General features: G+C 56.6%; 1 protein-coding gene across 1 annotated transcript in view; it reads right to left on the bottom strand.

Annotated features, from left to right (window-relative positions):
• Positions 1-811: 811 nt before the first annotated feature.
• The window catches only part of FER1L5 (fer-1 like family member 5), a 51623-nt gene continuing 25401 nt past the window's right edge, over positions 812-27033 (bottom strand). Inside the window, exons 15-52 of the mRNA XM_045587259.1 lie at positions 25608-25651; positions 25269-25515; positions 23667-23795; positions 22162-22339; positions 17477-17601; positions 16560-16660; positions 15764-15941; positions 15507-15662; positions 14405-14536; positions 13753-13916; positions 13329-13443; positions 12294-12396; positions 11311-11474; positions 11044-11220; positions 10715-10859; positions 10546-10623; positions 9586-9767; positions 9211-9405; positions 8872-8958; positions 7856-8002; positions 7621-7783; positions 7497-7519; positions 6787-6837; positions 6582-6683; positions 6163-6282; positions 5534-5695; positions 5211-5302; positions 4675-4845; positions 4361-4509; positions 4018-4157; positions 2939-3027; positions 2618-2713; positions 2282-2423; positions 2010-2109; positions 1742-1935; positions 1481-1590; positions 1074-1221; positions 812-966 (exon numbers count right to left, since the gene is read on the bottom strand). Coding sequence (XP_045443215.1) covers positions 823-966; positions 1074-1221; positions 1481-1590; positions 1742-1935; positions 2010-2109; positions 2282-2423; positions 2618-2713; positions 2939-3027; positions 4018-4157; positions 4361-4509; positions 4675-4845; positions 5211-5302; positions 5534-5695; positions 6163-6282; positions 6582-6683; positions 6787-6837; positions 7497-7519; positions 7621-7783; positions 7856-8002; positions 8872-8958; positions 9211-9405; positions 9586-9767; positions 10546-10623; positions 10715-10859; positions 11044-11220; positions 11311-11474; positions 12294-12396; positions 13329-13443; positions 13753-13916; positions 14405-14536; positions 15507-15662; positions 15764-15941; positions 16560-16660; positions 17477-17601; positions 22162-22339; positions 23667-23795; positions 25269-25515; positions 25608-25651 — 5043 coding nt within the window. The 3' untranslated portion in view covers positions 812-822. The remainder of the gene's footprint in view (positions 967-1073; positions 1222-1480; positions 1591-1741; positions 1936-2009; positions 2110-2281; positions 2424-2617; positions 2714-2938; positions 3028-4017; positions 4158-4360; positions 4510-4674; positions 4846-5210; positions 5303-5533; positions 5696-6162; positions 6283-6581; positions 6684-6786; positions 6838-7496; positions 7520-7620; positions 7784-7855; positions 8003-8871; positions 8959-9210; positions 9406-9585; positions 9768-10545; positions 10624-10714; positions 10860-11043; positions 11221-11310; positions 11475-12293; positions 12397-13328; positions 13444-13752; positions 13917-14404; positions 14537-15506; positions 15663-15763; positions 15942-16559; positions 16661-17476; positions 17602-22161; positions 22340-23666; positions 23796-25268; positions 25516-25607; positions 25652-27033) is intronic.

The raw sequence follows: 27033 nt of genomic DNA on the forward strand, positions 1-27033 counted from the left end.
GGAGAGCAGCTCCACATGCCAGGGGACCAGCCCATCCAGAGCGTGGCCTCAGGACCAGGTGGAACTGAAAAACCAGTGGTTCTTTTGTCTTTGAAGTCAGGGGGAGATTGGATAGGCCCTGTGGTGGGGGACCGAGGTGGGCTCTTGAGGGGAAGCATGTGAGTGAGAGTGCAGATTTGTGGGTTTTGTGTGATTTCAGCTCAGGCGCAGGGGTGCATCTGACTAGACATGATGAGTTCTGTCCTAGCTCTTGTATTTTGTCCTGGAAACAAAGTTTGCCTCCGTAAACGGGGCTGGATTTTGTTCTGGCCACTGCACCGCAGGTGTGTCCTGGAGGAGGGTCCTGCTGTGGCTCCAGCAGCTCACCCCGCAGGGCCGCCCTCTCCTCACTGCCGCCCTTTCCTTCTGTCTCCCTCTGACTTCAGAGCCTCTTCGCATGGAAGAGACAGAAGACGGAGGTAGTGCCAAAGGCGACACTGCTTCCTGTCCCTGGAGTCTTGTCCAAAGGCTGGCCATTCATATGGTCTTCAAACCCCCCCCCCCAAAAAAAAAAAAAAAATTCCAAAGCGGCTTTGTTACAAAGCTTGTTTATTTTAGTGGAAAATTACAACTTTCTTGTTGGAAGTGGTTTCTCAGCAGAATGGCCAGAATATCCCAGCCCCTTGCTGTCCTAGAAGATAGAAATAATTGGCAAGAAGCTCTAGGATAGGGTTGACAGTGGGCAAAGAGAAGCCAGGCAAACCTGGCCAAATTAGCCTTGTGGGGCTGCGAGTTCTGGAAAAATATGTGGCAGATGATTCATGTGTCCCTCAGGAGTTCCAGTTAATGGCCTGTGGTAGGACTTGGGGTGGTGAGGTTGGAAGAGCTGGCCTTGCTGGTGTTCAGTGAATTGATGATATTGGTGAATATATCCTTAGGTGCAGCCAGCTGCAGCTCAGGTTTGACCCATTTCATGGCCAAATAGCCCTAGAGAGAGCAGGCAACAGTCAGCTGAAGGTAGCAACCGGAGGCTCTCTCCAGAAGCAGCCCAGAGCAACCAGTGCTTCTGTCCCTGTCCCAGGGGCATCACTCACCGGAGCTGAGTACATGAAACTGAACAGCATAAGCCCGATAATCAATATGATTGAGATGATTATGATTTTAAAGCGGTAGCGTTTCCAGAAAACATAGCAGAAGTTTCTAATGGGTGACCGAAACCATGAGAGCAAGGTGTTGGAGCGCCTGTCGATGAGCAGAGTTGAGTTTGAGAATGGAGGACAGAGGGGACTTTCAGATCAAGTTTTCCAAAGCAATGACCTTTCCTTTTTTAAAAGCAAGTTCTGTCCCATCTCCCCCTCTCCCCTTGGCCGTTCTCTCCCCATGGTGACAGCACTGAACTGAGATGGTGGGAAGTAACTACCCCTCCGCTTGTCGCTACTGGTCACCACCCTGGGTATACTGCCAGGTCCAGCAGCTCAGCTTTCTGAACAAGGAGCCTTACGGGGGAGCGTGGAGTGTAGGGTATTGGTTGGGCTCTGACTGGCCACGTCCTGCTGCCCTGATTAAGGCTTCCTCCTCAGACAGAATCTCCAGTGTCATCTTCACTTTACCCTAGAGACACCGCAGGGGGTGGGAGGCTGAGTTGTGGCCGCAGGAGCCTCTTCCCGGGACGCACACAGGAAGAGGGTTAGGTAAGGCGGGGACTGAGAGGCGGGGTGGGACACAGCAGTGCCGCGCGGTGGACTCCTTCCCCAGCTCCTACCGATAAGCGCCACTTGCCATCCTCGAGGACCTGGCAAGGCCACCAGCCGGTTGCAGTCCTCTTCTTAAAGAGGGAGAAGCGCTTGTGCGGGAAGAAGTGGGGCCACTTGGGGTCAGCATCCATCATCCTGATGGAGCACATGGTTGCGTTCTGGGCCGGGAAGGGCATGTCAGACAGATCCAGCTCCAGGACCCCTGAGCCCAGAGAAAGGCAGTCAGCACAAAGGAGCCCCCTGTCCTGGGTCATGGGCCCTAGGCCAGGAGCTCACCTAGGAAGCCATCGTAGGTGAAGATGTCATTGTCCCAGATCTGGATGATGAGCCGGGCCGGAAATTTCATCACCATGGGGTCTAAGCTCCATATGTAGTCCTGAAGGATGGCAAGGAGCGTGTCACCGCCACTCTCTTAGGAGAGTCACCTTGGCCCTCTGAGGAGCCCATATGTAGCGTGATGGACTGTCCAGGAAGAGGACTTCTGCCAGGGCCTCACTCCAAGTGTTCTGTCTTTGAAGGGAGGAGCAGGAAGAGAAGCTCCACGTTACCTTCTCGCTCAGGACGCACATTTGCTCAGCCACCAGGTAGTCCAAGGTGAAGATGAACCGCCAGTTGAAGATGCCCTCGCCAGTCAGGGATTGGTAGTGGATGTCTGTCTTCTGCATGTCCTTCTCCAGCCCGAATAGCCACCTGGGGTCAGAGTCCTCTCACCTGGGGCTCATGTGCACTGTCCCCAGTTCCCAGCTGGAGCCTTTTGAGAAGGGCCGCCCGTGGATGCCAGGAGCAGTGGAAGTGGAGAGATGTCACCCTGGATGAGGAGGACCCACAGGAAAGCTAGAACAGGACTTGGGGAGCTGTGCTGGAGCCCTGCGCCTCTGCCTCACCCTTTGACGTAGATGTCACTCATCTTCTCGTTACTCAGATTGACGCTCTTCAGGTCCACGTGGGCAGTTTTCCAGATAATGCAGCGCAGCTCATACCTGCGGCCGTGCCACCCTGAGGCTTTGCCAAGGACTCGCTGCCCAGCGGCAGCTCGGTGAGGGAGACTGGCCTGGTGGCCGCCCTCCATGCCCACACCGATGCTGCCCTGGTGGGAAGGGAGTCCCCAGGATTCCCAGCAGAGGAGAGAGGCCAGCTGCTCAGTACTGGGAGCCCTGGCGCCTGCCCCCAGGAAGTGCGGAGGTAGGGAGTGCGCCCACACTCACCTTTTAGGCTTCCTGGGCCTGATGTTGACTGGGGGGCCAGGAGGCCCCAGTTTCTCGGGGAAGATGTCCACCCACATTTGTATCTTTCCCTGGAGCAGAGATGGGTTAGCTGGCAGGGGTTCCTAGCCTCTGTCCTCTGTGCTGGCCTGGGGAGCCCTGTTCCCAGCACTGAGAGGTGGGGTACAGTGTCTGAGGGGAAAGACTTCAGACAGGAAGTCAGGCAACTGCCCACCAGCTTCCCCCTTTCCCTTTATTTTGGCCGGGAGGAGATGTAGTCAGGTTGGTAGGTGTGATGGTCATGGGGCTGGGACGTCACTTGTAACTGTCTTGAGGGTTCCTGCCATTTAGCAGCCATCTATTAGCCAGCTTAGTGGCCCTGAGTCAGAGTAATCTAGATTGCCGGGCCAGATTTCCAGATTGTTTAGGATGTGCAGCCTCCTCCCAAGGGCAGGAAGCTATCACGGAGCACAGAGGTCTGAGGATGAAGCTGGTGGGAAAGGGAGAGATGGGACTGCCAACACTGGGAGAAAGATAAACATTCTTTCAAACTGTCTGACCTCATTTTTATTTTTTTGAAGTTGACCTAATTTTTTTTTTTTTAAACAGGTTTAGTGAGAATGCTTTTTAAAAAAATGCTCAGTAGAGCACTTTGTCTAGAATGTGGTATCAGCTTGAGAAATGTAGAGTGAAAGGAGCCATTCTGGTGGCTAGAGGGTGGATGGTAATAGGGCCCCTGGGATTTTTATTCCTTCTGTTCTGGGTTCCTGCCGCTAATAGCCAAACCAGATTTGTCAGGTCTGCACACCAAAACGGGTGCTGCTGCCATGCCCTCCCTCAGGAGAGACTGAGGCAGGCTGGCCTTGGCTGCCAGGGCGCCTCAGCATGTCCCACAGTGCACGCCCAGCCTGTTTCCTGTACGTGACTTTTCCAGCTCTGACCCTCCGTGCTGAGCGGCGTCACTGGGACTTCTTGCTTACTAACGTGCAGGAGTGCATGTCTTCTGCCCAGCCTCTCCTCTCCCTCTGGGCTGCCTCTAGAGGGTGTGCCTCTGTCTCCACCCCAGACCCCCGGCCTCGTACCTGGTCAATGCCTGGCTGGTTGCTGCTGTACAGCATGCGGGTCTCTAGGTGCTCGGGTACCAGCCCCTGGGCGTGCAGGAGGTACAGTGCAAGGCGCTCCTTTTTGGGACCCAAGTAACGAGCAGTAGGGGGCTGGGACTCTAGATTGGAAGGGACAGGCGGGGATCCTGAGGTCAGTAGTCTTCCCTTCTCCCAGGTAGGCCCCCGCCTTCCTCATGCCCAGCCTGCATGTAGCCAGAGCTGCCCTCTGCAGGAGGAAGGGGAAAGACGTGCCCTCTGGCAGCTCTTCCATCCCAGTCTCTGAGGCCTGGGCCTGTGCTTCCTGGCTGCGTGCAGGACTCACCGAAGCGCTTCAGCTTGAACTTTTTCCCATTGTAAAAAACAGAGTCGCCGTCAGGGTTGAACAGAGGAGGAAGCAATCCTTTCCGTATGGCGTGGTGTTCCAGGAGGAAGCTTGGGGGCACCTGATCCCGCCACCTAAAGGGTCCTGTCCTGTGGGCGTGTGTGGGAGGAAGAGGTGTGGGGCCTGGAGAGCTTTCGGCTGCAGGAGACCAGTAGTGGGGGCCGGGAGAGACAGGTTCAGGCCCTGGCTCCCGGCTGTGGGCTCCCTCCTCCACCCTTCTCCAGGCCCTGGCCTGTGGCCAGGCCCGCTCTTACTGGCAGTATGACTGGGAGAGCCCACAGCGAGCCCCGAAGCCAGACAGGAGTCGGTTTTCGAGGTCGATGACTGTGGTGCCAATCTTATCGTCAGGTGAAAACAGGTCAAAGTCATACAGCTCAATCTCTAGGTCCTTCTCCAGGGGGATGGTGCAGCTCAGTTCAAACATCCTGGTGGGTGGTGTTGGAGACAGCAGAGACTGCGCCCATGTTACCTACATGCTTCCCCTCTAGCACCTCTGCCCCTGGTTTGGTCCTGTGACCGTGCAGCACAGAGCCTGGATGGCTGTTGTCTGCTAATAACCATCGCCAAGTATGGCAGGAAACGGGCGTTGATGGGCCTGGGTGTGGGACTTGGCTCCCTTCCCAAGCTGTGAGAGGGAGGATAGACTGGGCCCATGGTGAGCACCTCTGGTGCTAAGGCTCCGTGGAGGAGTTGGGTGGCTGGAGGGGAGTGCAGGCTCTTTAGTCTGGCTTTCTCCCGGAGCTGCGTGGATGGGTGGAGGAGTGGGGTTGGGCAAGTTGGGGCAGCTCACGTGCCAAAGATGGGATTCAGGGTGTTGGGCTGGTACGTGTCTCGGCTGCCAAGTTTTGTCTGTCCCAGCTTCAGGATCACATAAGGGTCACACTGGGGTTAGGCACAGGCGAGGGAAGGACAGGAAATGGAGAGTCAGGCCAGGGAGGGCAGGAGTGGGGCAGAAATGAGCCCCTTGCACAGACAGAGCTTGTGGCGAGGTGGCAGTCTGGGTGGTAGGAGCCTGAGGGAGCTCTAGGACATGGGGTGTAGGCGGGTGTGGAAGGTGGCAGGGCTGGGCGGGGCCCTGGAAGATGGGCATGGCAGGTTTGGGCCGCTCCTTACCAGGCCGTTGTAGTCTTGGGGCTGCAGGTTGATGGCTCGTACCACGTACACCCGCACCAGGCATTGCTGAGGGAAGTCTTCTTTATGAGGCCAAACCAAGAACTGGCGGGGGGGTTGGGGGGCTTTTGGATTCTCGGGAAAGGGGTAGACACGGAAAAGGCCCTGTGTGTATTTTGGGAGGTTAGTGTTGGCAGCTGGCTCTATAGAACCCTCTAAGAGGCCCTGGCCAAGCCCAGGAGAGTGAGCATGTGAGGGTGGCAGGGACAGGGGTCACGTGGTCGGGTGGAGACGGGCACAGCAGAGGTGCTGTGCAGGGACTACTTGTGTTTAGGAGGCACTGGGCAAAGGGATTGTGCTCGCCAGTCTGCTGATGGGAACTCCCATCTCAGCCCTACCCCTTCAGGTCTGAGCTCCTGGGCTTGGGGAAGTGCACAGGCCAGAGCTGGGATGAGACAGCCCTTACCCTTCCTGTGTTAAGGGGATGCCACTCTGAACCCTGCACGGGTCAGTCTCTGCTTCCGAAATGGTTTTTCAAGCCCTCCCTGCCCCATCCTGCAGAGAGCTTTTGTTAGTCTGCTGGGACCGACGGGCGTGAGGAGAAGGGGCAGCTGAGCCGGCTGGACACCCACCTTGAACTCTCCGACCACAGGGCTGTCTGACTTGGGCTGTTCCTGGTAGAGTTTGAAGGTCTGGCAGAAATCCTGCAGGCCCTGGAAGGCTGGCACAGCCTCCAGTTCACAGTCGTACACCTGTGGGAGGGTGCGAGGGACCTGGGCTGCTGGGGAGCAGGCCTGGGCTGGACCAGAGGGCCTTTCCTGGGATCGGGGGTGAGGGACCACCAGCTGCCGGTCTTGTCCCCAAGCGTCTGCCCAGTCGGGTCCCAGGGCAGCCTTGGTCCCTGAATGGGTGAGGCTGGTAGAGTGTGGCCTAGAGTGGTGGCATGAGGAAACCCCCCCACACCGTGGTCCCGGAGGAATCAGGGCTGGGTCTGCTGGCTGCCCAGCAGGCTTATTCCACCTCAGCAGTCTCCCTCCCGGGGCTTCCAGACCTCCAGGGTGTGGTAGTCTTTGTCCTTGTACTTCAGGGACTTGCCGTCCCCCGTGGCCCAGAACAGCTTGCTCCACCAGTCCACGTCATACTCGTCTTCATCCTGAGGAAGAGGGGCGGCTGGCCTTCCTCTGCCCAGGCTTGTGTTCCCCGCCTCCCAAGCTACCTGGGATTGCTCCTGTTCCCCTAGGCTGAGCCCGCATCACCTCAGCTTTGCTGGACTTGAACCAGAACTTTTCAACAAGGTCATCTAGGAACTGTGAAAGGAGAGGGGTGAGTCAGGCAGACGGGCATCCCACAGCCCACCCACCACCTGCCTCCTGAGAGGAGTGGGTGGAGGTCAGGGCTGACCTCACACAGGTCTTTCGTTCTGAGGTCGTCAGACGTGGGGTTGGGACAAGGAGGGGGTGTGGCCAGTCCTGTTCTCATTGCCCACAGCTTCAGACTGGATTTGAAGGGCTCAGACAGCAGGCCTCAGCGCCCACCGCACCGCTACTGCCTCAGTCTGCTTTTGTGCCAGAGGCCCCGAGGATTCCTGTGCGTTCAGGTGACAAGCGCTGCTCTAGAGCAGTGGTTCTGAGCCCCGAGAACATTGTAATCACTGGGTGCGGGGGCTGGAGGGGAAAGGGGAGTCTTGACAAAAATGCTGACCCTATGCCCTGCCCCCAGCAATTCTGGTGGAGTTGGTCAGTGGCCTGGCTCAGAATTTTTTAAAACTCACGGGCAATTAGAATATGCAGCTCAGAATTTTTTAAAACTCACGGGCAATTAGAATATGCAGCCCAGGTGAGACTCACTGCTTTAGAATTCTTGTGTACAGTTAGCCTCACCGTGCGCAGGGAGCAGAGCCCTCAGGGATAAGAGCTGGGTCCTGGAAGTGGTGTGGGGGGAGGTGGGCCTCGAGCCCCTCACTTACCTGGTGCTTGTTCACGGACAGCTCTGTGGAGGAAACGCCGTGCATCTCAGGAGTGGGGGGAGGGCCCTGTCCCTCCCTCAGTCTGCTTATTGGGGAGGCCTGGGAGGGCCGAGTAAGGACGTACTTGGAAGCCGTGGGGGCACGTAGTCTGAAGCCCAGGGGTCACAGAAGTAGGGCTGCAGGGAGTCAACGTTGGCCTGACCCACCAGGGTCTGCTGGCCGAAGTCCTTATTGTCCACCACCTTCAACACGAGGGGCAGCGCGTAGGCCTCCTCCGTGGGCATGAACTGCAGCCCAGAGAGGCCCGTGAGGCCGCGCTGGAGGAGTGGGCCGCCCGGCCCTTGCCGGGGCCTTCTTACCAGCGTGAGGAAGAGGACCGACTGGGCGAAGTTGGGGTTGGTCTTGAAGTCCCTGATGGGCTCTGTCTGCCGGGTCTCCTCCCAGCACTCCACCAGCAGCTGGGGGGAGCTCACCTGCTTCATGTTCCGGAGCCCCCAGACCAGGATCTGCCAGAGGGAGCGGCGACCGCGCCTCTGTGAGGGCTCCTATGCTGGCAGTGACGGCGCATCAGGGGGCCCGGGGCTCAGTGCTTGTCCTCGGCCTGGATACTCCTCCCTCCTGGGGGAGGTGCCCTCTGGCCACTGTGACTGTCCACTGCCCTTAGGCATTGTCCTTCCTCACCGGCTGCCCTGGCTGGCCCCCCATCAGTCCTCTGAGGAAGTTCCTGAGGCGGGCTACCTCAAAGGCCCCCGCAAGCATGGGTGCCCAGATTTCTCAGGTTCCCTAATGTCAGCTAGCTCATTGCTGACCTGTCTTCCATAGAGCGCTATGCCTTTCAGTGGCCCACACCCTGTGATTGCTCTTGACTGGCAGACACTGAGCACCCAGGGGATGTCCATGCCCCTCCTGGTCAGACCTTCAGGACCAGCCTGGGCCTCACCTGGGGAAGAACCCAGTGCCCGCAGGCCTGACCATCTTTTGCTCTTTGCCAGGTTGTGGCGGGTGCATAGGTTCCCACTTGGGGATTTCCATGCTACTCTCAAAGGAGACTCATCTGGCCTTGGAGTCAGGGCCTGGCCCAATGCTGGTCTGCCATGGGCTCATGTCACCGTCTCAAAGCCCCATTTCCTTCTGAGAGCAGCCCTGCCCCAGGGCAGCACGGGCTCAGATGCCCCATGGGGAGTGAGTCCCTGTCTACTCCCTGCAGCAACTGTGCAATAAAATAATTGAACATGTCCTCTCAGAGCTTCTGCTCTTCATTCTCTCATCTCCATCCCAGCTTTGGATCAGGGGGTCAGGACCACCCCAGGAGGGCCAGCAGATAGCTCCCCGTTCCCTGCCCCCCTCCCAGCCTCCCCACCCCAACCAGCATCACCTCCACCGCCATTTTCCTTAGCGTGGGCTGCATGCTCTTGGGGAGTGTGAAGACCCCGTTCTTCCAGGGAACGCTTAAGATCGGCAGCTTCCTTCTGAGACTCTGAAGGGATGAGGTGGGAGCACGAGGCCCCACTGGGCTGGTCCTACCGATCTCCATCCGCAACTCCAGCAGGTCCCTAAGAGCTCAACTGAGGCGACCCCCGAGCCCATGGGCAGACGCTGGCTGGAGAGCTAGGTTAGCGGGGCAGGCTGGCTGGGTTCCCCAGGCCCCGAGTCAGGGACCACTGTCTGTGGGAACATGTCGCAGGGGCATGGGGCAAACTGGGGCACTGAGTACCTCACCTCCCAGCAGGGCCCTCTCTCCCAGTACCTCAGTCTCAAGGATCAGCTCACAGGATGCCAAGATCTCTCCCTCTTCCTCCCCCAACTCTTTTGCAAGGGGATGCCACCTCATGGGGGGCAAGACCCGATGTTGGACATCCAGCCAGACCACTGGGGGCCACATGCTCCGTCCCCGGAAGCTCTCCTTGCCCTAGACAGGGAGGGAAATTGCAGAACAGGTGCCAAGCTAGCGGGTTCTGGCTCCTGGCTCCTCCCCCTGAGGTCCCCAAGAGCGGAGGGAAAGGGCTGACAGATATGTGTACACCATGCCCTGCGAGCCAGGCCCATTGGAGCGCGTCCCCCTCTGCCCAGCCCAGCCCAGCCCGCGTACCCGGGAGTCCCGCTGCCACAGCTCCAGCACCACGAGCGGCGGGCTCTCCCTGGTGTCCTGAGGGCTCTCGTACAGGAGGAGGTGCTGGAAGATGAGCGTCTGGGCCCACGTGGGGGCTGCAGAGCTCCTCAGGGTTTGGGTGCACTGGCTGTGGTTCAAGAAGACCAACCGGAGGAAGGGGTCTGGAGGGTGGAGGAGGGGGCGCCCTCACTGTTGAGCTGAGTGAAGCTCCTCTCCGGCCGGCACCGGGCCACCTGTCAGGGCCCCACCTCTGCCCGCTGTGCCGAAGCCACCTCCGTGTAAGCCACAGAGCAAAGGGGCATAAGCAAGGCCAAGGGTCATTGGTCCCACCCACATGTTTTACCCTGCCATGGCTGGGCCTGGGTGGCAGAGGAGGGGGCCAGTGGCTCCTCCGGAGTTCTGAGGACCAGGCTACACGGGCTGCCTTTTCACAGCATCAGCAAGTGGCCTTGGCGTCGGAGAAATCAAATAGCCCTCTCCACGCAGGTGCTGATGCCCAATGGGCACTGCCCGGCTCAGCCCCTCCTCCAGCAGCAGGACAGGGCGGAGCACTGACCACCTGGAACCTTCCTTGGGTCCTCCCCACAGGACCAGCAACCGCCACCCCTCCTCCCTGCCCTTCCTCTGTCAGCACAGGGATGTGGTTGTTTTCCAAATGGCCACTCCCTCTTGCTCTCATGCACGCCTCCCTGTTCGAGGCCAGCTAAGTGGTCCCTGAGGTGATGCCTCCCCAACTCCGCCTCCTAATTGCCCAGCACTGGGGGCCCCTCAGAACGGCCTTGCCTTGTTTTCGTGACTTTACTCCCAACCAGGGCCATGAGCTGCCGGGAGTGGGGGTGGTCTGCATACCCGGCACCCTCTTCCTTTGCCGTATTTTTTATACTATGAGGGCACACCATGGGCTCTGGGAGCTGGGGGCGAACAGGTGCCGCCACCTACCCTGGAACGTCTGGATCCGGTTGCCCAGCAGGTTCCGGGCCTGGTAGATGTAGCAGAAAAGCTGGTAGTAGTGGGGCTCTGGGGAAGAGGCGAGTGGAGTCTGTCACCTGCCCCAGGACTCCCCCAGGCCCCGCTCCCGCCCTCAGACGCGGCCTCGCAGAGGGCTCACTGCTGAAGACGCAGTAGATGAAAGGCAGGTGGGGCGGGGTGTTCTCCGGGGCGGGCTTCCAGGAGCTCCCCCTGAGCGTCCTGCCGAGACCCCGTGACGGCGGCCTGTTCTCTTCCTTCTCGGCCAGCCTTTTCAGGTCCTTCCCCTGCCACCACAGTCTCCCTGAGGCTCTTGGGTGCCCATGCCCAGGCCCCCCTATTGCCCTTCTGGGCTCCACCCTCCAACGCCTGACAGTGTGGGTCCAGCACGCAGACTCCCACCCTTCAGCCGTCAGTGCCCGGGCTCCAGGGGCGGGTGCTGGGAGGAGCTGCCGGCCCTCTGAGCTTTACCAGGGATCCCTCCAGGAGGAACACGGGTGCGATGCCCTTGTCCTTGTTGGGGGCCAGCCTGCGGTGCCAGCGGCGGCGGCGGAACCGGCTCTGGGGCTGAGGGTTCAGGTTGAACTTGGAGCCCAGGGTGCCGTATTCCCAGCCCTCCTCCTCCTCCTGGGCTGGGCCGGCGTGGTCCTGCAGGGAGGACAGCAGGGACAGCCTCCTGCCAGGGCTGGGGTGGACCCTGCCAGCGGTCCTGCCACGCTCCCGCCCAGGCGGCCTCACCAGCTGCAGGAAGGACAGGGCCTCCTGCTCCGGGCTCAGCTTCCCATGGTTCCGGCAGCGCACGCGCGCCCAGCGCCGCCGGCGGCAGGAGTAGTAGGTCTTCTCCACCGAGTTCCAGACCGGAGGCAGGCCGGAGGGCTGGATGCCCACGCCGTACTCCCAGCCTGCGGGCGGGGCCGTGGCGTGGGTGCCGGGGCCCACGGCTGGGGGCGTGGAGGAGCCTGAGAGATGGGCCCCAGGGGGCAGGTCTCTCTGGCCCGGGAAGGGGCGGTCACACTGTGTCACCACGGTGGCCTGGGCCCAGCTGCCCATCTCACAGATGAGGAAGCTGAGGCTCACATGTCATGTGACCCATACAAGGTCCCAACGCTCATAAGTAGCAGGGTGTGTGTCTAGAGCAGTGTTTTTCAACCGCTGTTCCGCGGCAACTAGAGGTGTTGCCTGGTGTGCCGTAGGTGCAGACAAGACAAGAATTTTATAATTTTTCACTATTTTGTTTACTTAATATTTCATAATAAAGTAATTATAAAATACTTTCTTTGTGTTTATTTGATTCCTATTCAAGAGAATTACTTTATATATAGTCTATATAGGCACAGAGTTAAATTTTTTAACATTTTCTAATGGTGGTGTGCCTCGTGATTTTTTTCATGAAACAAGTGTGCCTTTGCCCAAAAAAGGTTGAAAAACACTGGTCTAGAGCCCAGGTCTTCAGACTTCCTGCTGAGGGCACCTCCCTGCAGCCCCTGGGGAACCCCACTTCAGAGCCAGGTCCTTGCTCAGGCCTGAGAGGCTCGCAGCCCGCCCTGCCTCAGCACTGGGCCCAGGTCCGTGGGAGGGGTCAGGCCCTGCTCTGCGGAGGCTGGGGGACCCCAGGGATGCAGGCCCACCCCACCCGGGAGCGTGGCTGTTCTCAGGCCCTGGGCGGTGTCGGACCCCGGCAGCTCCAGGCCCCCGCCTGCAGCCGTGAGCAGAGCACAGACCCTCATCGTCCACCGCGTGGTTCAGCTCCACCGTCCAGTTCTTCTTCACGTGCCAGCCCTGGGGGCACTTCACATTCTCCCGCGCCTCCACGGGCTTCCCGTCCTGCGGGCAGGGAGAGGCGGGCGGCTGAGGGTGTGCTGGGGGCTGCCTTCACCCATCCGCCCGCCGGGAGCAGACGGCACTTGCTACGTCTAATGCCGCTCACAGTCACTGAATATGCCTTTACCGACTCGCCTTTTCAAACTATAAATAAATAATTTTTAAAGGGAAACTATTTCCACGCTCAGTGGAAAGTCAGCATCACTCCCCATAAATAGGAAATAACCATGGCAATGACCCAAAGCGAACCTGAGTGTGGCCGCCTGCCCGGCCCAGCGGCCGCCTGCCGGGGAGCCCAGCGTGAGGGGTGACCCCATGTCCCTGCAGCAGTCACTGGCCTCTCGGGGCCGCTTACATCGAAATCAATCAAATGAAACAAAACTCAGTGCAGCCCTAGCCGGTTTGGCTCAGTGGATAGAGCGTCGGCCTGCAGACTGAAGGGTCCCAGGTTCAAGTCCTGTCAAGGGCATGTACCTTGGTTGCGGGCACATCCCCAGTGGGGCTATGAAGGAGGCAGCTGATCGATGTTTCTCTCTCATCAATGTTTCTAGCTCTCCCTTTCCCTTCCTCTCTGTAAAAAAATCAATAAAATATATTTTAAAACAAACAAAAAACTCAGTGCAGTTCGCCCCCCTCACAACGCCACGTTTTTAGTCCTCAATAGCCACATGTGGGCAGCGCAGATATAGACGGTTCCCATCGTCACAGCAAGTTCTGCCTGACAGCAACTTCTGCTTAGACCGGCCTAGCCCCCGACTCTCCTCCTCGGAGGAGCCGTCTCAGTGGAGCCATCATCAGTGCTAGCCCAGGGGCCACACAGAGGGGCCAGGCTCAGACAGCAGCCCCTGGGCTAGTGCTCTCTCCACTGGACAGCCAGCCCCCGAGGTGGCCATCGGGCCGCCTGCCCGCGCCCCGCGTGCCTCCGCCCTGCTCACCACGTCGGTGTTGGGGGTGGCGGCCGGCACCCAGGCCCCCGCGGGGTCCCGCTGCTGGTTCTCATACACCTCCTCCAGCACCTGGCTCTTGTTGATGTCTGTGTCCAGGAGGAGTCTGGGGGCAGCGACACCTCGAGTTCCCAACACGAATCCCCAAACTTCCAGGCCCCTGGGGCCCTCCTGTGCTGGCCGAGCGCCCCCTCCTTGCGAGCCCCGCCTGCTCTGGCAGGGCTGGGCAGTGGGCTGGCACGCAGGGCAGCGTGGCGGGCAGGGCTTCTGCCTGGGCACCCCCACCCTAGGGCTGGGCTCCGTGGCCGTGTGCCCGCCTGTCTAGGCTGCTGTTGCTGGCCTCCGGGAGGAAGAGGTGTTGGCTTCGGGGTGCGTGGCAGGCACACAGGCTCCCGGCCCTGCACCCCAGACGTACCTCCTCTGCGGCTCCACCGTCCACTTCCCCGCCCAGTGCCATCCCGAGGGCTCCTTGAAGTCCTCCTTGGGGAGGGCCTTGTGGCCCAGGACGTCGGAGAAGTTGGGGGACTGGTACAGCCCCTGCTGCCCCCACTGGTCTTTGTACTTGGCCTGGTTCTCATACTGGGGATGGAGCGGAGGCAGGCCGTCAGTATCTGCTGCCTCCCCGCGCACAGTGGGGCAGCATAGAGCCTGGTGGCGCCTGCAGTGGGGCCCGTCTGCTGGTCACTGCTGACCCCAGGCCCCTCCTGCTCCACTATTTGCCTCCTCTTTGCAAACTCTGGGCCTGGCTTCCGGGTTCCCCTGCTGCGTGTGCGGTTTCTGCACTTCCTCCGGGGTCCCCATCTCAGCCTCCCCAAGCCCTGCAAAGGAGCTGGTTACGGGGCTTATATATCCACCCGCCACACACAACCTAGGAACCATGACATGTTTAATTCAGTAAATTACAAAGTCGGAAACAAACCCACTTCCCTTCCGCTCTCACAGGTCAGCCTGAGCCCTGCTCACCCACTCCCTGGCTCACTGCCCTGTGTGAAGGCGCCGTTTCCTTCCCTCTGACAGTGCCCGGCCCTCCCTGGGACCCCCGGCCTGGCCCCCGTCCCCCCGCTCACCGTCTCCGCGTACACGACCACCTCGCCCTCTCGGAGCAGCTGCAGGTCCCAGCTGTCTGTGACGTCGCCCAGCCACATGCAGACCCGGAGATGGGCCGGGAGCGAGTCCTTCGGCCCTTCGCCCTCTGGGTACTGAGGCAGGGGCAGGTCAAGCCCACGGGTGTGGCCCCCGAGGGCGGGGGGCAGGTGAGGGAGGGGCACACACGCCTGCTCCTTCACCCTGAGCCCCGGGAGCAGGGCCTCCCACGGAGCTGAGCTAGCGATGGTTGTACGTGTGACCCCTCGCTAGTTGGGGCTGAGGGGAGAGGGGCAGTGCCGCCCGGGGAGGGGCAGGGATGGTAGTGACATTGACAGTGGTCCTAGCGATCACTGACTGCGTTCTCGCCATGTGCTGGCGCGGTGCTCAGCGTGCTCTGACCCTCACACACCACCAGCCCATTCTACAGAGGAACAGTCAGGCTGGGCACGGCCGGGAGTGGCCGAGGACATACAATCCAGCAAGTGGTACAGCCAGGGATTGTGTCAGTGCTTCTTGCAGGATGAGAAGGCCTCAGCGGGCACAGAGGGGCCTCCAGATGGCAGGAGGGCAGAGGGCAGCGGTGTGGGGGAGCCCAGCATGGCCTGACTGTGAGGGGAGGGCCCGAGGGCGGAGGAGGAGAGGTGACTGGGTCAGGCCAGGGAGGCTGAGCCTCTTTAGGACCCAGGGGAAGCCAAGTGAGTCCCCACCTGCCTGTGGGGCTGGGGCTGTGGTGGGGTGGGACCCTTATTTACGGCTTATGTGTGGTGTGATGGGCCCAAACCTCACAGTCACTAAATGTGTTGAACTGCACCCCACTGTGGTCCCGGGGAGAGAACAGGACGAACTACGTGTGGTGTGAAGATGGCGGAGGCAGCAATCTGGGGACATTGTTAGGATCACGGACTGGGCATTGGCCTCATGCTTATGGGCTTTCCTTCCTCTGGAGACTCCTGCCCCATTCGCCTGGTAAAAGGCCTGGGAGCAGGCGGGCCGGCCTCAGGGAGGCTCATGGGAGCCCCCGGAGCTCAGGGGTCTCCCGGGGTGTTTCTGCGCCCCCACCCCCCAGGACTCCCCCGTGGGCACCTGCAGGAGCAGGGTCTGTATCTTCCCGCAGAGCTTGCCGCAGTGCAGAGGCCCCGTCGGGGAGAACAGGACGGCGTGGGCCGGCACCAGTGCGTAGGCCACTCTCTGCTCCTTGGCCATCAGCCAGATCATCACGTCCGGGATGCTCACCTGGGGCTGCGGGGGCGGGAGTCAGGCCCCCGCCGGCCCCGCCGGCCCCCGCCGGCCCCCGCCGGCCCCCGCAGGCTCCGCCTGCTCCCGCGGGGTCCCGCGCCCACCTCGGGGAGCACGGCGTTGAGGCGGTATAGCCAGCCCTCCACGGTGGCCACCATGTCCCTCGGCTGAACTTCCTTGGCCTTTTGGGCCAGTTCCTTGAGCAGGTGGCAACGGAGCTGCCACCTCTCCCTGTCCAGCTCAGTGGCGTTGGGCTGGTCGATCATGCAGGGCAGAGGGTGCCTGCGGCCAGGACCGGGAAGGAGAGGGCTGGGCCGTTCATGGCCTCGGGCCGTCTGAGGCCAGGTGCCCTCCTGGACTCGTGATCCTGCCCAGCCCCCACTGGCCTGCCGCAGGGAGCCCGTCCCACCCTCACCCAGGCCTGGCCCCCCACCCCCACCCCCACCTCGTTTCTCACTCCCCCGTCCCCAGTCCCTGCAGTGAGCCAGGCCCATGCTCACACCTCCTGGAGAGGGTGTGAGGCAACCAAACCCCGAGGTGTGGCAGTGGGGTTCCAAATGGGGTGCGGGGCAGGCAGAGGCCTCACAAGGAATCTTCCGGAACAGTTAGAGCCCTGGAGAAGGCCTCGTGGAGAGGAGCAGCAGGGGAAAGGGTGGGCCGGGCCAGGTTTTTCTGGAGACACTGAGAGGCTTGGTTTGGTGGGGGCACGAGATGCAGAGTGGGGGGAGCAGGGACAGTGCTCAGGGTGGGGGGTCGGGGGAGATGGGGACGGTGAGGGCCATTTTCTGCGAGGCCTGATGGGAGAGGAGGAGCTGCTCTGTGGTTTGGGCCTCAAGCCAGGGAGAGACCCGAGGAGGGCGCCGTCGGGAGCCCCGACTCAGAGGAGGCCCCAGCTCCTACTTGCAGTCCTCCACCAGCTCCCTCAGCAGCTTCCTCCACTGGGAGAGCAGGGCGGGGTCCCTCGGGTTCCGAATGGATTTCAGGGTGTCCAGGTTGGCTTTCTGCCCAGGAGGAGACAGAGAGCAGGTGGCATGGGCACCCAGGCCGCTACAGGGCTGCCTCGCCCGGCATTTTCAGTGAAGACTTGGGAACCTGTGAGGGCAGCCTGGGGATGCCGGTCCACGGCTGTCCCGGGCCCTCGCGGGCGAGGATCCCACACACCCTTCCCAGGACCCCGCAGGAGAAGGGGAGCAGGAAGGGGCCAGGACAGGCGGACCGAGGAGGGCACAGATCCGATGTGGGCTTCCCTTTGCGTGTGTGAGGAGGTCCTATCGGAGTGGAGGCACCTCGTGGCTCTCCTGTCCAACACTGCAGTGGTTTCCTTTCTTAACAGACACCTAAGACCTTCTGTCTCTGACCTCTCCCAGCTTCCTGGCCTTATTTGCACCCACCTCCATGCCCCCACCGCCCTTGACCTTCACGCCTCCGTGGCTTCCACATTGTTCTCTTCTCTAAAGCCCGACGCCACCAGCAAACTCCTCATTCTTGAGGGCTCTGCTCAAGTGTCACTCCATTTGGAACACCTCCACTATCTGCTTTTCATCCCCTCCCCCCAGTCTCTGCCCCGTGGCCGGTGACTGCGGGCGGAGGACCCGGCGCCTCTGACTTCCCCGAGGCCGAGGCCAGCGCCAGCGGCGGTGCTGACTCATTTTGGTGTCTTCAGAGCCCAGCCTGTGCCAGGCACTTCCATCTCACTCGATGTGGAGGGCATACGTGAGCCAAGAGACCGGTTCCCTCTGCCTGAGACTCCTTATCCCAAATCTCCCTCTGTGACAGGTCCCCCGCCCCCACCCACCCACCCAGCCGGCCCCACTCACCAGGCGGTCCCGAGTGAAGTGCAGGAGGTTGAGGCAGTCCACGCGGAAGCTGACGCCCTCCCAGTAGGAGGTGAGGGCCACCACCGGTTTGGTGTTGTACCAGGGCACGTAATTGTAGACGTTCCCTGAGACACAAAGATGGGATGGCGGGGTCTGAGTGTCTCCGGGCGGTCTCCTCAGTGTGTCCCTCAGAGCACCTTCACTGAGCTGTCACTCCCCAGGGTGCCATCTGCTAAGAAGGCTGGCTGGAGCCCTCCCACCAGAGGGTGGGCCGCCCGATGGAGCACTCATCCTGCTGGGGTGTCAGGCAGCCTTTCCGAGCCCCCATGTGCGGGTGGGACAGCCAGGCTATGGCGGGGAGTAGTTTGCCTGAAATGGCACCGCCAGGCGGCCATAACGCAAACATCTAGCTGCGCAGACCCATGCCCTGACTTCAAGTGAGATATTGAGGCAAGAGGCATGCCTGGTCGGGTGGCCCGCAAGGCCGGGAGGAGTGGGCCTGGGCTCCGGAGGGGACGCAGGGTTTGGCTGGGGTGGGCAGACATCTGACATAAAGGTCCTGCCGGTGTGCAGGAGGGGGCGGGGCAAGCATGGGTTAAACCCACGATGAGCGGGTTCCTGGCGATGTTTTTTATTGAAATGAGGGGAGGAACTTAGATGAAACGCTAAGGATCTTTTTCTGAGGTGTGTTGTTGTGTTGACGCAAAAGGAAGAAAACCACAGAAGCCAAAAATAAAACAGAATGTCAGAGGCAAGTGGAAGCAAGCTGGCTCCTGTCCTCTGAGTTTCTGGCCAATCACGGAGACCTTGTACTTCTTTTTGGCCACGGCCCGGGGTCAGGGTCAGGAGAGAAAGCGTAGCGCTGCCATGGTGGGCAGTCTAGCAGGAGACTCTGTGGTATGAGTAGAAGTGAAATCCTAACCACCAGTACCTCAGAATGCGGCCTTATTTGGAAATAGGGTCATTCATTGCAGCTGTGATTAGTTAAGATGAGGTCATACTGCAGCGGGCTGAGTCCTTAACCCAATATGACTGGTGTGTTTATAAGAGGAGAGACAGGAGATGGTGGTCTTGTGAAGACACAGAGACAGAGGGAGACAGAGGCAGAGATGGAGTGCTGTGTCTACACGCCAAGGCACACCCAACATGCAGGCAGCCCCCAGAGGCTGGGAGCGGGCCTGGAGCCTGCCCCTCAGACCCACCGGAAGGAGCTGCTCCTGCCGACACCTTGGTTTCAGATGCCTAGCTTCCAGGAGGATGCTATCAGCCACCCAGTCTGGTGCCTGGCCATGGCAGCCCCGGCAAAGCAATACGCCATGCAGAGCTGGCACCTCAGAACCTAAACCCTCAGTCGATGAGAAGTAACCCACCGCACAGAAGAACAGGGTGAGGAGACATGCCTGCCTCCAGCATGGCCCTGGGGCAAGGGGACAGGAAATTTCCCCCAAGTTTGTTACCACAGGCGGGCCCTCATGCAGGTTGCATTCTGCGTTCAGACCACCTGTAAGGTCTGCGGAAAATTTAAAGTGCTCTCTGGTTGGCAGCGCCCCAAGTTACCAGAGGAAAAAAAGATAGACCCTCTCTGGGGCATGGAGCTTTAGCCAAATCCCAAAGCATTCCACACGTAAAGGTCCAAGAAAATGAGCAGCCTAGAACCGGTGCACGCTCTCTAACCCAGCAGTTTGCTCCGTGGTGTACACCCAGCCGCAAGGCACACACAGCATTATCACCCTCCGTTCGTCAGAGCCCCGAATTGGGAACCACGGAAACCTCCCTCTGAAGTAGGAGGACAAATAAACGACGGTATAGCCCTAACCCAGTGGTCGGCAAACTCATCAGTCCACAGAGCCAACTATCAACAGTACAATGATTGAAATTTCTTTTGAGAGCCAAAATTTTTTAAACTTAAACTATATAGGTAGGTATATTGTTATTAACATAATTAGGGTGCTCCTAAGCTGAGCTTTGCTAAAAACTCAAGGGGCCAAAGAGCCGTATGTGGCTTTCGAGCTGCAGTTTGCCTACCACTGGCTTAGTGGATAGAGCGTTGGCCTGTGGACTGAAGAGTCCCAGGTTCGATTCTGGTCAAGGGCACATGCCTTGGTTGTGGGCACATTCCCAGTAAGGGGTGTGCAGGAGGCAGCTGGTCAATGTTTCTCTCTCATGATACTTCTCTCTCATTGATGTTTCTAACTATCTCTTTCCCTTCCTCTCTGTAAAAAGATCAATAAAATATAAAAAATAATGATAGTCTGTTTGCACAATGGAACACTACACAGCAACGAGAATGAGCTGTGACTACTCCCAGCAACATCTGGGTCTGTGAATGCATTTCACAAACAAAATAATGGGCCAAAGGTGCCAGACACATGAGAATACATACTGTATGATTTCTTTGATATAAAGTTAAAAACCAGACAAAACGAGTTGGAGGCTAGGCTAGCAACTGCCCTTGGGGTTGAGGGATCCAGGGGCCTCTGGGGTGTCGGGACAGAGGTCTGTCTGCTTTGCTGAGCTGGACACGCCGGTGTGTGTACTTTTCCATAGGCATGTTAGACTCACACACCAAGTTTACTTAAGAATTTAAAAAACAGTGGGGCAAAGAAGACAAAATAAATACATAAAATGCAGTGTGCCGAACGGTGGAGAACGCTACGTGGAAGAGGAGGGGACAGGAGGAAGTTGCTGCCAAAAAGTGGTCAGTCACACGGCCACCTGCAGCCTTTGCTAGAAGCCCTAGAAGAAATGATCTGGAATGCAGCCCAGAGGTTTGACAAATATGGAAGAGAGATTAAAAATACGAAGAATAAAGTGAGAACGTCCACAGATGGTAGAGTGAATTTGAGAACGAGATACAAGAGACATGGTGGTGGTGGCGGGTAATTTTCAAAGAAAAGTATCGTGTAATTTTTCAGAATTGTTGGAAGGCACCAGCTTCAGACCTGGCACTGAGGGAATGATTAGGACGATAACTGAGCAGAGATCCCAGGCTGGGTTTTCAGATAGGAGCACGGGGACACAAAACAGCAATTTTCTTCTTCTACTCTTGGATGGCGTACAAAAGCAACAAGATGAAGGAAAATAACTCCATTTTCAGCAAAACAAGGAGAGAGATATAATCTTCAGACTCAAAATACACCCGAGGACTGCCAAAAGCAACTGTGATTGCCCTAGGAGCCCCAGGGGTGAGGGGCAGCAGGAGTCACCTGCAGAGACCTGAGGACCCAGACAGACAGCAGGGAGCCCAGCCTGATGGAGCAGAGAGCAGAAAGTGCCAGCAAAAACACACTCCCAGAAGGAACTGGGGAGTCGGACGAGGAAATGGGAGCCAGCAAAACTCAGAAAACAAGTAAAAGGAAAACAGAAGCATCCCAGAAAGGAAGCAGAGAAGAAAAAGCAGCCCCGGGGAGAGTAGGCCTTCAGATAATACAGTCAGAAACATAGAAACAAGAAAAGTGGCCGAAGGAAATGAAAGCATCCAGAAGGACTGGGGAGAAAAGGACAGATACAGGAAACCAAGAGCTGTGGCTCCCAAACGGGGCCCCTGAGTAGAAAACCTAAACAATAGAACATTGGGAGAAGGAGATCTTTTTAACAAATGGTGCTGGGAAAAATGCAAAGGAATTCTAAATGGATCATCGTGCTAAATGTAAGACTAAAACTGTAAAACTTTTAGAAAAACGAGGAGGAAACCTACATGACCTTGGGTTAGGCAAACAATTCTTGGATTGGATATGACACCATAAAATAAAAATAAAAAATAAACCAACTTCTTCCAAACGAAATGTTTGCACATCAAAAGACACCAGGTAGCTCAGTTGGTTAGAGCATCATCCAGATGTGTGAAGGTTGTGGGTTCATTCCCTGGTCAGGGCACATATAAGAATCAACCAATGAATGCATAAAAATCTGCAGACAGTTAATGTGGATGAAAATTAACTGTTACTGCCTAATAAAATTATAAACCTGAAAAAAAAAAGTCACAGTCTGTTTGCAAATAATTCTATGTAATAAAGAGATAATATGCAAATTGACCATCACGCCCTCACACAAGACGGCCACCCCCATGTGGTCAAGATGGCTGCCCCCATGTGGTCGAAGATGGCCACCACAAGATGGCCGGCAGGGGAGGGTAGTTGTGGGCAACCAGGTCAGTAGGATAGGACAGTTAGGGGTGATCAGGCCAGCAGGATAGGTCAGTTGGGAGGCACCAGGCCAGCAGGGGAGCGCCAAGAATCTGCATTTCTCACAGTTCCCAGGCAATACTGATGCTGCTGCCTAGACACCGCATTTTGAGGACCGTTTCTCTAGTGCCCAATATGGGTGTCCAATAGGTAGATATTGGATGAAGAGAAATGGGTGGATAGCAGGTAGGCAGATGAGCAGTGGGTGGAAGTTGCATGGATGGATGGGGGTGGTTCAGGGTAGTGGGGGAGAAGATGGGATTGGGGGAATTGTAGTGGAGGAGAACTTGAAGCCATGACCTGGTTTCAACTCTTGTGGGCTCAGCACTCAGTAGTTGTGCAATTTGGCAGGTGATTTCACCTCCGTGAAGCTCACTTTCCTAATGTGTGAAACATGGATTAACAATGCCTGTGAATGTTCCATGAACTAATACCCTTCCAAGCTACAGAGCCTGGCATGCGGGGGATGCTCTCCACCTCTTGGCTGGATTTGACTATTACCATCATATATCACTGGGCTATACTGTGTAGTTGAGACGAGAGGCTTGTAATTCTGGTCCATCTTGTTTCCATAGTGGCCGATGCTGACCTCGAATTGGATCAGGTCCTTAAAGTTGGGCATCATGGTACAGGAAAGGAAGATGATGCACAGCCCATACTTTTGGCGGTTCATGTGCCTCTAAAACAATAACCCCCATACACCCAGCACATAAGCCAAGATGAACAAGGCGATAAAGACAGGAAGGGGCAAGGATGAGGTGAGCTAGACCCATGGTTGGCAAACTGCAGTTCATGAGCCACATGTGGCTCTTTGGCCCCTTGAGTGTGGCTCTTCCACAAAATACCACTGGCTGGGAGAGTCTATTTTGAAGAAGTGGCATTAGAAGAAGTTTAAGTTTAAAAAATTTGGCTCTCAAAAGAAATTTGTACTGTTGATATTTGGTTCTGTTGACTAATGAGTTTGCCCACCACTGAGCTAGACCATCTCTGAAACCCACCCCCACTCAAAGCCTTGCATTAGTTCCTACTCCCTGGCTGGTCATGGAGGAAGTTCCTTCCAGGACCTCCATCACCTGCTCCCTCCCCCACCCAGCCAATCCTGACTCCTTCCCTTCCTGAAACTGAGCAGGAGGGTCTTCTTGATGGTCAGGTGAGGCTGTGGTTGGCCACCTACCTACACCCGTATTGGACCACACCATTCTTCTCCTTTTAGCCTAATGCTCTTCTCAGATGAGACTGAGTGTGGGCAGGGCTGCACCGTAGAAGTTGTATACATCCTTTCTTGTCCCTTCTCAAGCCCCCTTCTCTCATCTGCTCAGGAGCCTCTTCCTATCATCTTAGCTCCTCCCTTGTTTCTGTTGCCAACCTCTGCCCTACTCTTGCCTATTCCCAGTCTGTTCCCTAGCTAAGGTCTCCCTGTCTTCAACACAGCCCCCCTTCTCCCCTCAGCTACCACCTGATCTTGTCTCCCTCCATTTCCCAGCCAAGTTGCTATGCACTTGTCTCCATGCAACATCTGCAACTTCTCTCTCCCACCTGAGGCAGAAAATGGGCATCAGCTCAGGGAAATGGGTTTCACTTCTTATGTCCTGTTAGTTGGTGGCTCTGATCATTCAGAGTCCATTGGAACCAGCTCTCTCCTGTAAAGCTCTCTTCCCTGTAACTGTACCACTTTTCTTGAGTGAGTGAGTGACTCACCTTACTCCCTCCTGACTATTCTCAACACTTTGCTGCCTCACTGGCCTTCCCCCGCCTTCGGGAAGAAGTTAAAGTTTCTTAGAATACTTTTTAGAGTCTTCCTGCTTAACTAGATGACACTGTCCTTAAGCCAAAGCCTTATCTCGTCTTTACTAGGTCCCTGGCCATCTGGGGTTCGGCACAGCAGGATGCTCTGGCGGCTCAGGAGCGACTCATGTGGATGGACTACCACCCTCATGCACCCACGGCCACATTCAGCTTGTGGCCACTGACTGGGTGGGCAGGGGGCCCCTTTCTTTCTGGGTTACCTCTACACTGGTCACTTCCTGGGAGAGGTCATTTATCCTAGTGTCTGGCTGGGACTTGGTGTTGGTGACTAACTCCAGGAAGATCCGGCCTCGATACTCCAAACCGTCCTTAACAGAGCTGGGGATACTCTAGGTAAGAGGAAAGTGGGGGGAGAGAGGGTGAGAGAAACAGAGCACGCCAAACCCGCAACACCTCTGCAGTAAAGACACAACTGTCCAGTAACTTCACCCCAGGGAGGAATTCCAGACCCAGACACAGTGTCCCGGAAACCTCTAGGCCAAGCATGTCAAACTCAGAGGCCAACACAGGCCAAATAAACAAGAGTATGTGGGCCAGAAAAAAGCAAAAGCTTCAATTTTCATAGAAATGTAGGTTCATTTTGATAGAGACATGCTGAAATAAATTAGTAATCATTAACATAAAATCATAGAACATTATAATAAAAATTAATATTTTTTATTGAACGTTAATTCACCAGACACTGAATAACTGCACAAATTAATAAGCGTAATGCAAATAAACCTGTTTTTCTTGTTCTCTGAAAGCAAAATATTTCCTGTTGTGCACACCAAACAAGTCAGTCCAAGACTAATGACATGGCCATCGGCTGCTAAAATATTTGTTGCTAGTATTAATGTGTAAGGTACATTAAGGGAAATGAATGCAACACAGTTATAGTAATCAGTCATTAGTAAACATTGTAGTTCATTACTAATAATTATGTATAACAGGATACTGTAAAAATTGAGTTATTAAATTTTTATTAAAGCATTTCTTACGTACCGTTATATTGGCTGGGCCACAAAAATATTCGTTATGGGCAGTATGTAGCCCACTGGCTATGAGTTTGACATGTTTGCTCTAGGCCCTGACTCTTCTGCACCCTTCAGCTTGCTCCTCCTCCTCATGCATTTGGCCTGCAGATCCCATAAATGCTTCCTGCTGGAAGGGCACTATGATAACTGGTGTGTGTTCTACCTGCCTGGCCAATCAGAGCATGTCCTGTGCCTTGGCCACAATTATTGGCCCAAGGAAAGCACATGTGACCTAAGGAGACCAATGAGAATGCTTCCCTGGACCTGTTAGAGTCCTGGGAACACAGTACCAGCATGGAAACCTGACTGCAGTGGGAAAGAATGAGGCCAGAATTAGACAACAGCAGAGATGAGAGTTGGAGAGAGCGGGAGAGTCTTCTGATGGCATTGAGGTTCTGGAGCCTGCCTCTTCCTCACTCAGAGGCCTTCCAGCCCCATTCCCTCTTGTAGGTCAATTGGACTTGGTTTTCTGGCGTTTGTCACCAGGTCTAAATAACCCCAGTGCTTTTCTACATTTACCTTTGTTGCTTCTTTTGTTTCATAGGTCCTTTCCACCTGTTGAAAATCTTACGCAGGATCCCATCTCAATGCCCTCCACCTGTTCCTTTCTTGTGCCATGGCACACGTCCCACACATTCACCATTTACATACAGGCTTCACGTTCTCTACCAGCATGTGGTGGACAGAAATCAGGGCCGGATCCTCCCCAGGCATTCCCAGGCCCAGTGCCTCACACATGGTCAGTTTTACCTCCTCTGTTCCCTAGAGTTGACATGAGAGGCTTACAGCGCCTTCTTCTTGGATCTGGAAAGGGGCCTTTTTACCCCCATGGAGAGTCAAAAAGCTGGGGCCAAAGCAGGGTAGGAAACCAGAGTACATTCCTGCAAGAAGAGAGGGTGAGAGGGCGGCCAGGTGCGAGAGGCACTGGCGGGGGGCTGGGGGCTGCTTGCCTTCTATTTCTGCTCCGGTGGACGAGATCTGGTTGAGTATCAGGCTGACAGTCCCAATTTCACTCCAGAATTTGCCCTTGGGGCTGGAGAGAAACGCATGCTGCTGGCTGAGCCCCCGGCCCAGCTCCGATCTTCCCCTCCCGGCATGTTTGCCAGCCTCCACCCGCTTGCTCACCAGTCCCAGACTCTGAACTTGATGTAGCTGGAGAGGCAGGGCAGCTGCAGGGGAGGCAAGAGACACAGTGGGTGTGTGTTCGTGCTTGGAGGGTCCAGTTCTCACAGCGACCACAGCAGGTGGAAGTCTTGGGTTTAGGTCCAAGGCCTGACTTAGTTACCAAGGAGCCATTAACTACAGCCAAGATGGATTTACCAGGGGAGCCTCTGGACCCCAAGCTTTAGGAGCCCTACTGCATGAGTCCTTGCAAAGCCCTGGGAGAGGCGAGGGCTGTGTCTCATGATCATTTTGTATTATTGTTCTTCGTATGGCTCCCTAATTGCATAAGCTCGGGACCCGGGAGACCTGGATCCTGTGGGACTGTGGATTTCATGACTACAGTCCTCACTCAACCCGGCATAGTCTAAACACCAAACTCTCTCCAGGGGGAAGTCTTGAGCCTAGGATGTCTCCATCATGTCAGCAGTTAACTTCAACCAGTGGGTCATCCATCTCCAGAAAGAGTAAACAACAATGGCTATCCATGGAGGGGGGGAGGTGTCTCATGTCCCCGACCTGTACTGAATGATCTCCTGTGCCAACTGAGTCCCAACAGCCCCATCAGCTGGGTGCTATTCTTAGTCCCATTTTCAGACAGGAAAGCTCAGGCACAGAGCTGAGTTCCTGAAGTTCTCATGTTGGGTGCGAGGGCCGAGGCAGCCTCAGAGCTCCTGGCAACATTGCCAAAGCCCGGTGAGGGCCGGGACTGTTCCTATTTGCAGACAGGAAATGAGGCCCAGAGAAGCAGACGGACTTGTTCAAGGACACACAGTAAGGGTGGAGTCAGGATTGGAACCCATGCTTCTGAGTTATCTACTCTGCTACCAAGTTCCTTTAATTAAGACAACAAAAAAGTCCATGTTTAAAACAGCTGTCAGGATGAGCCTGAGTAGGTCCCCTGTCTTCTCAGCCAGGGCCTCCTTCCCTCAGAGCAGTTCCTATGGGGATCCTTCCAGTTCTTCATCCTCCCCATTCATTCCCCCTTCGCTGTGCAGGCTGGGGGCCAAGAGGAGATAGGGAAAGGCTTTCCAGTTGAACAGCTGGGTATTAATAAATGAGGAAGCCGAAACTGGTTTGGCTCAGTGGATAGAGCATCGGCCTTCGGACCTGGGTTCAATTCTGGTCAAGGGCATGTACCTTAGTTGTGGGCACATCCCCAGTGGGGGTGTACAAGAGGCAGCTGATCCATGATTCTCTCTCATCGATGTTTCTGACTATCTCTCTCCCTTCCTCTCTGTAAAAAATTAATAAAATATATATTTTTTTAAAAAAAAGAAGAAGAAATGAGGAAATTACCCAGCTGAAGGAAGGACATTGGCAGTGGAGACATGAGCACCAACAGGCACCAGGTCTTCCAAAGCTATGAATCCACCAAATTCAAATTCAC

This window comes from Pipistrellus kuhlii, unplaced genomic scaffold (assembly GCF_014108245.1).
Source record: "Pipistrellus kuhlii isolate mPipKuh1 unplaced genomic scaffold, mPipKuh1.p scaffold_m20_p_27, whole genome shotgun sequence".
Lineage (NCBI taxonomy): Eukaryota > Metazoa > Chordata > Mammalia > Chiroptera > Vespertilionidae > Pipistrellus > Pipistrellus kuhlii.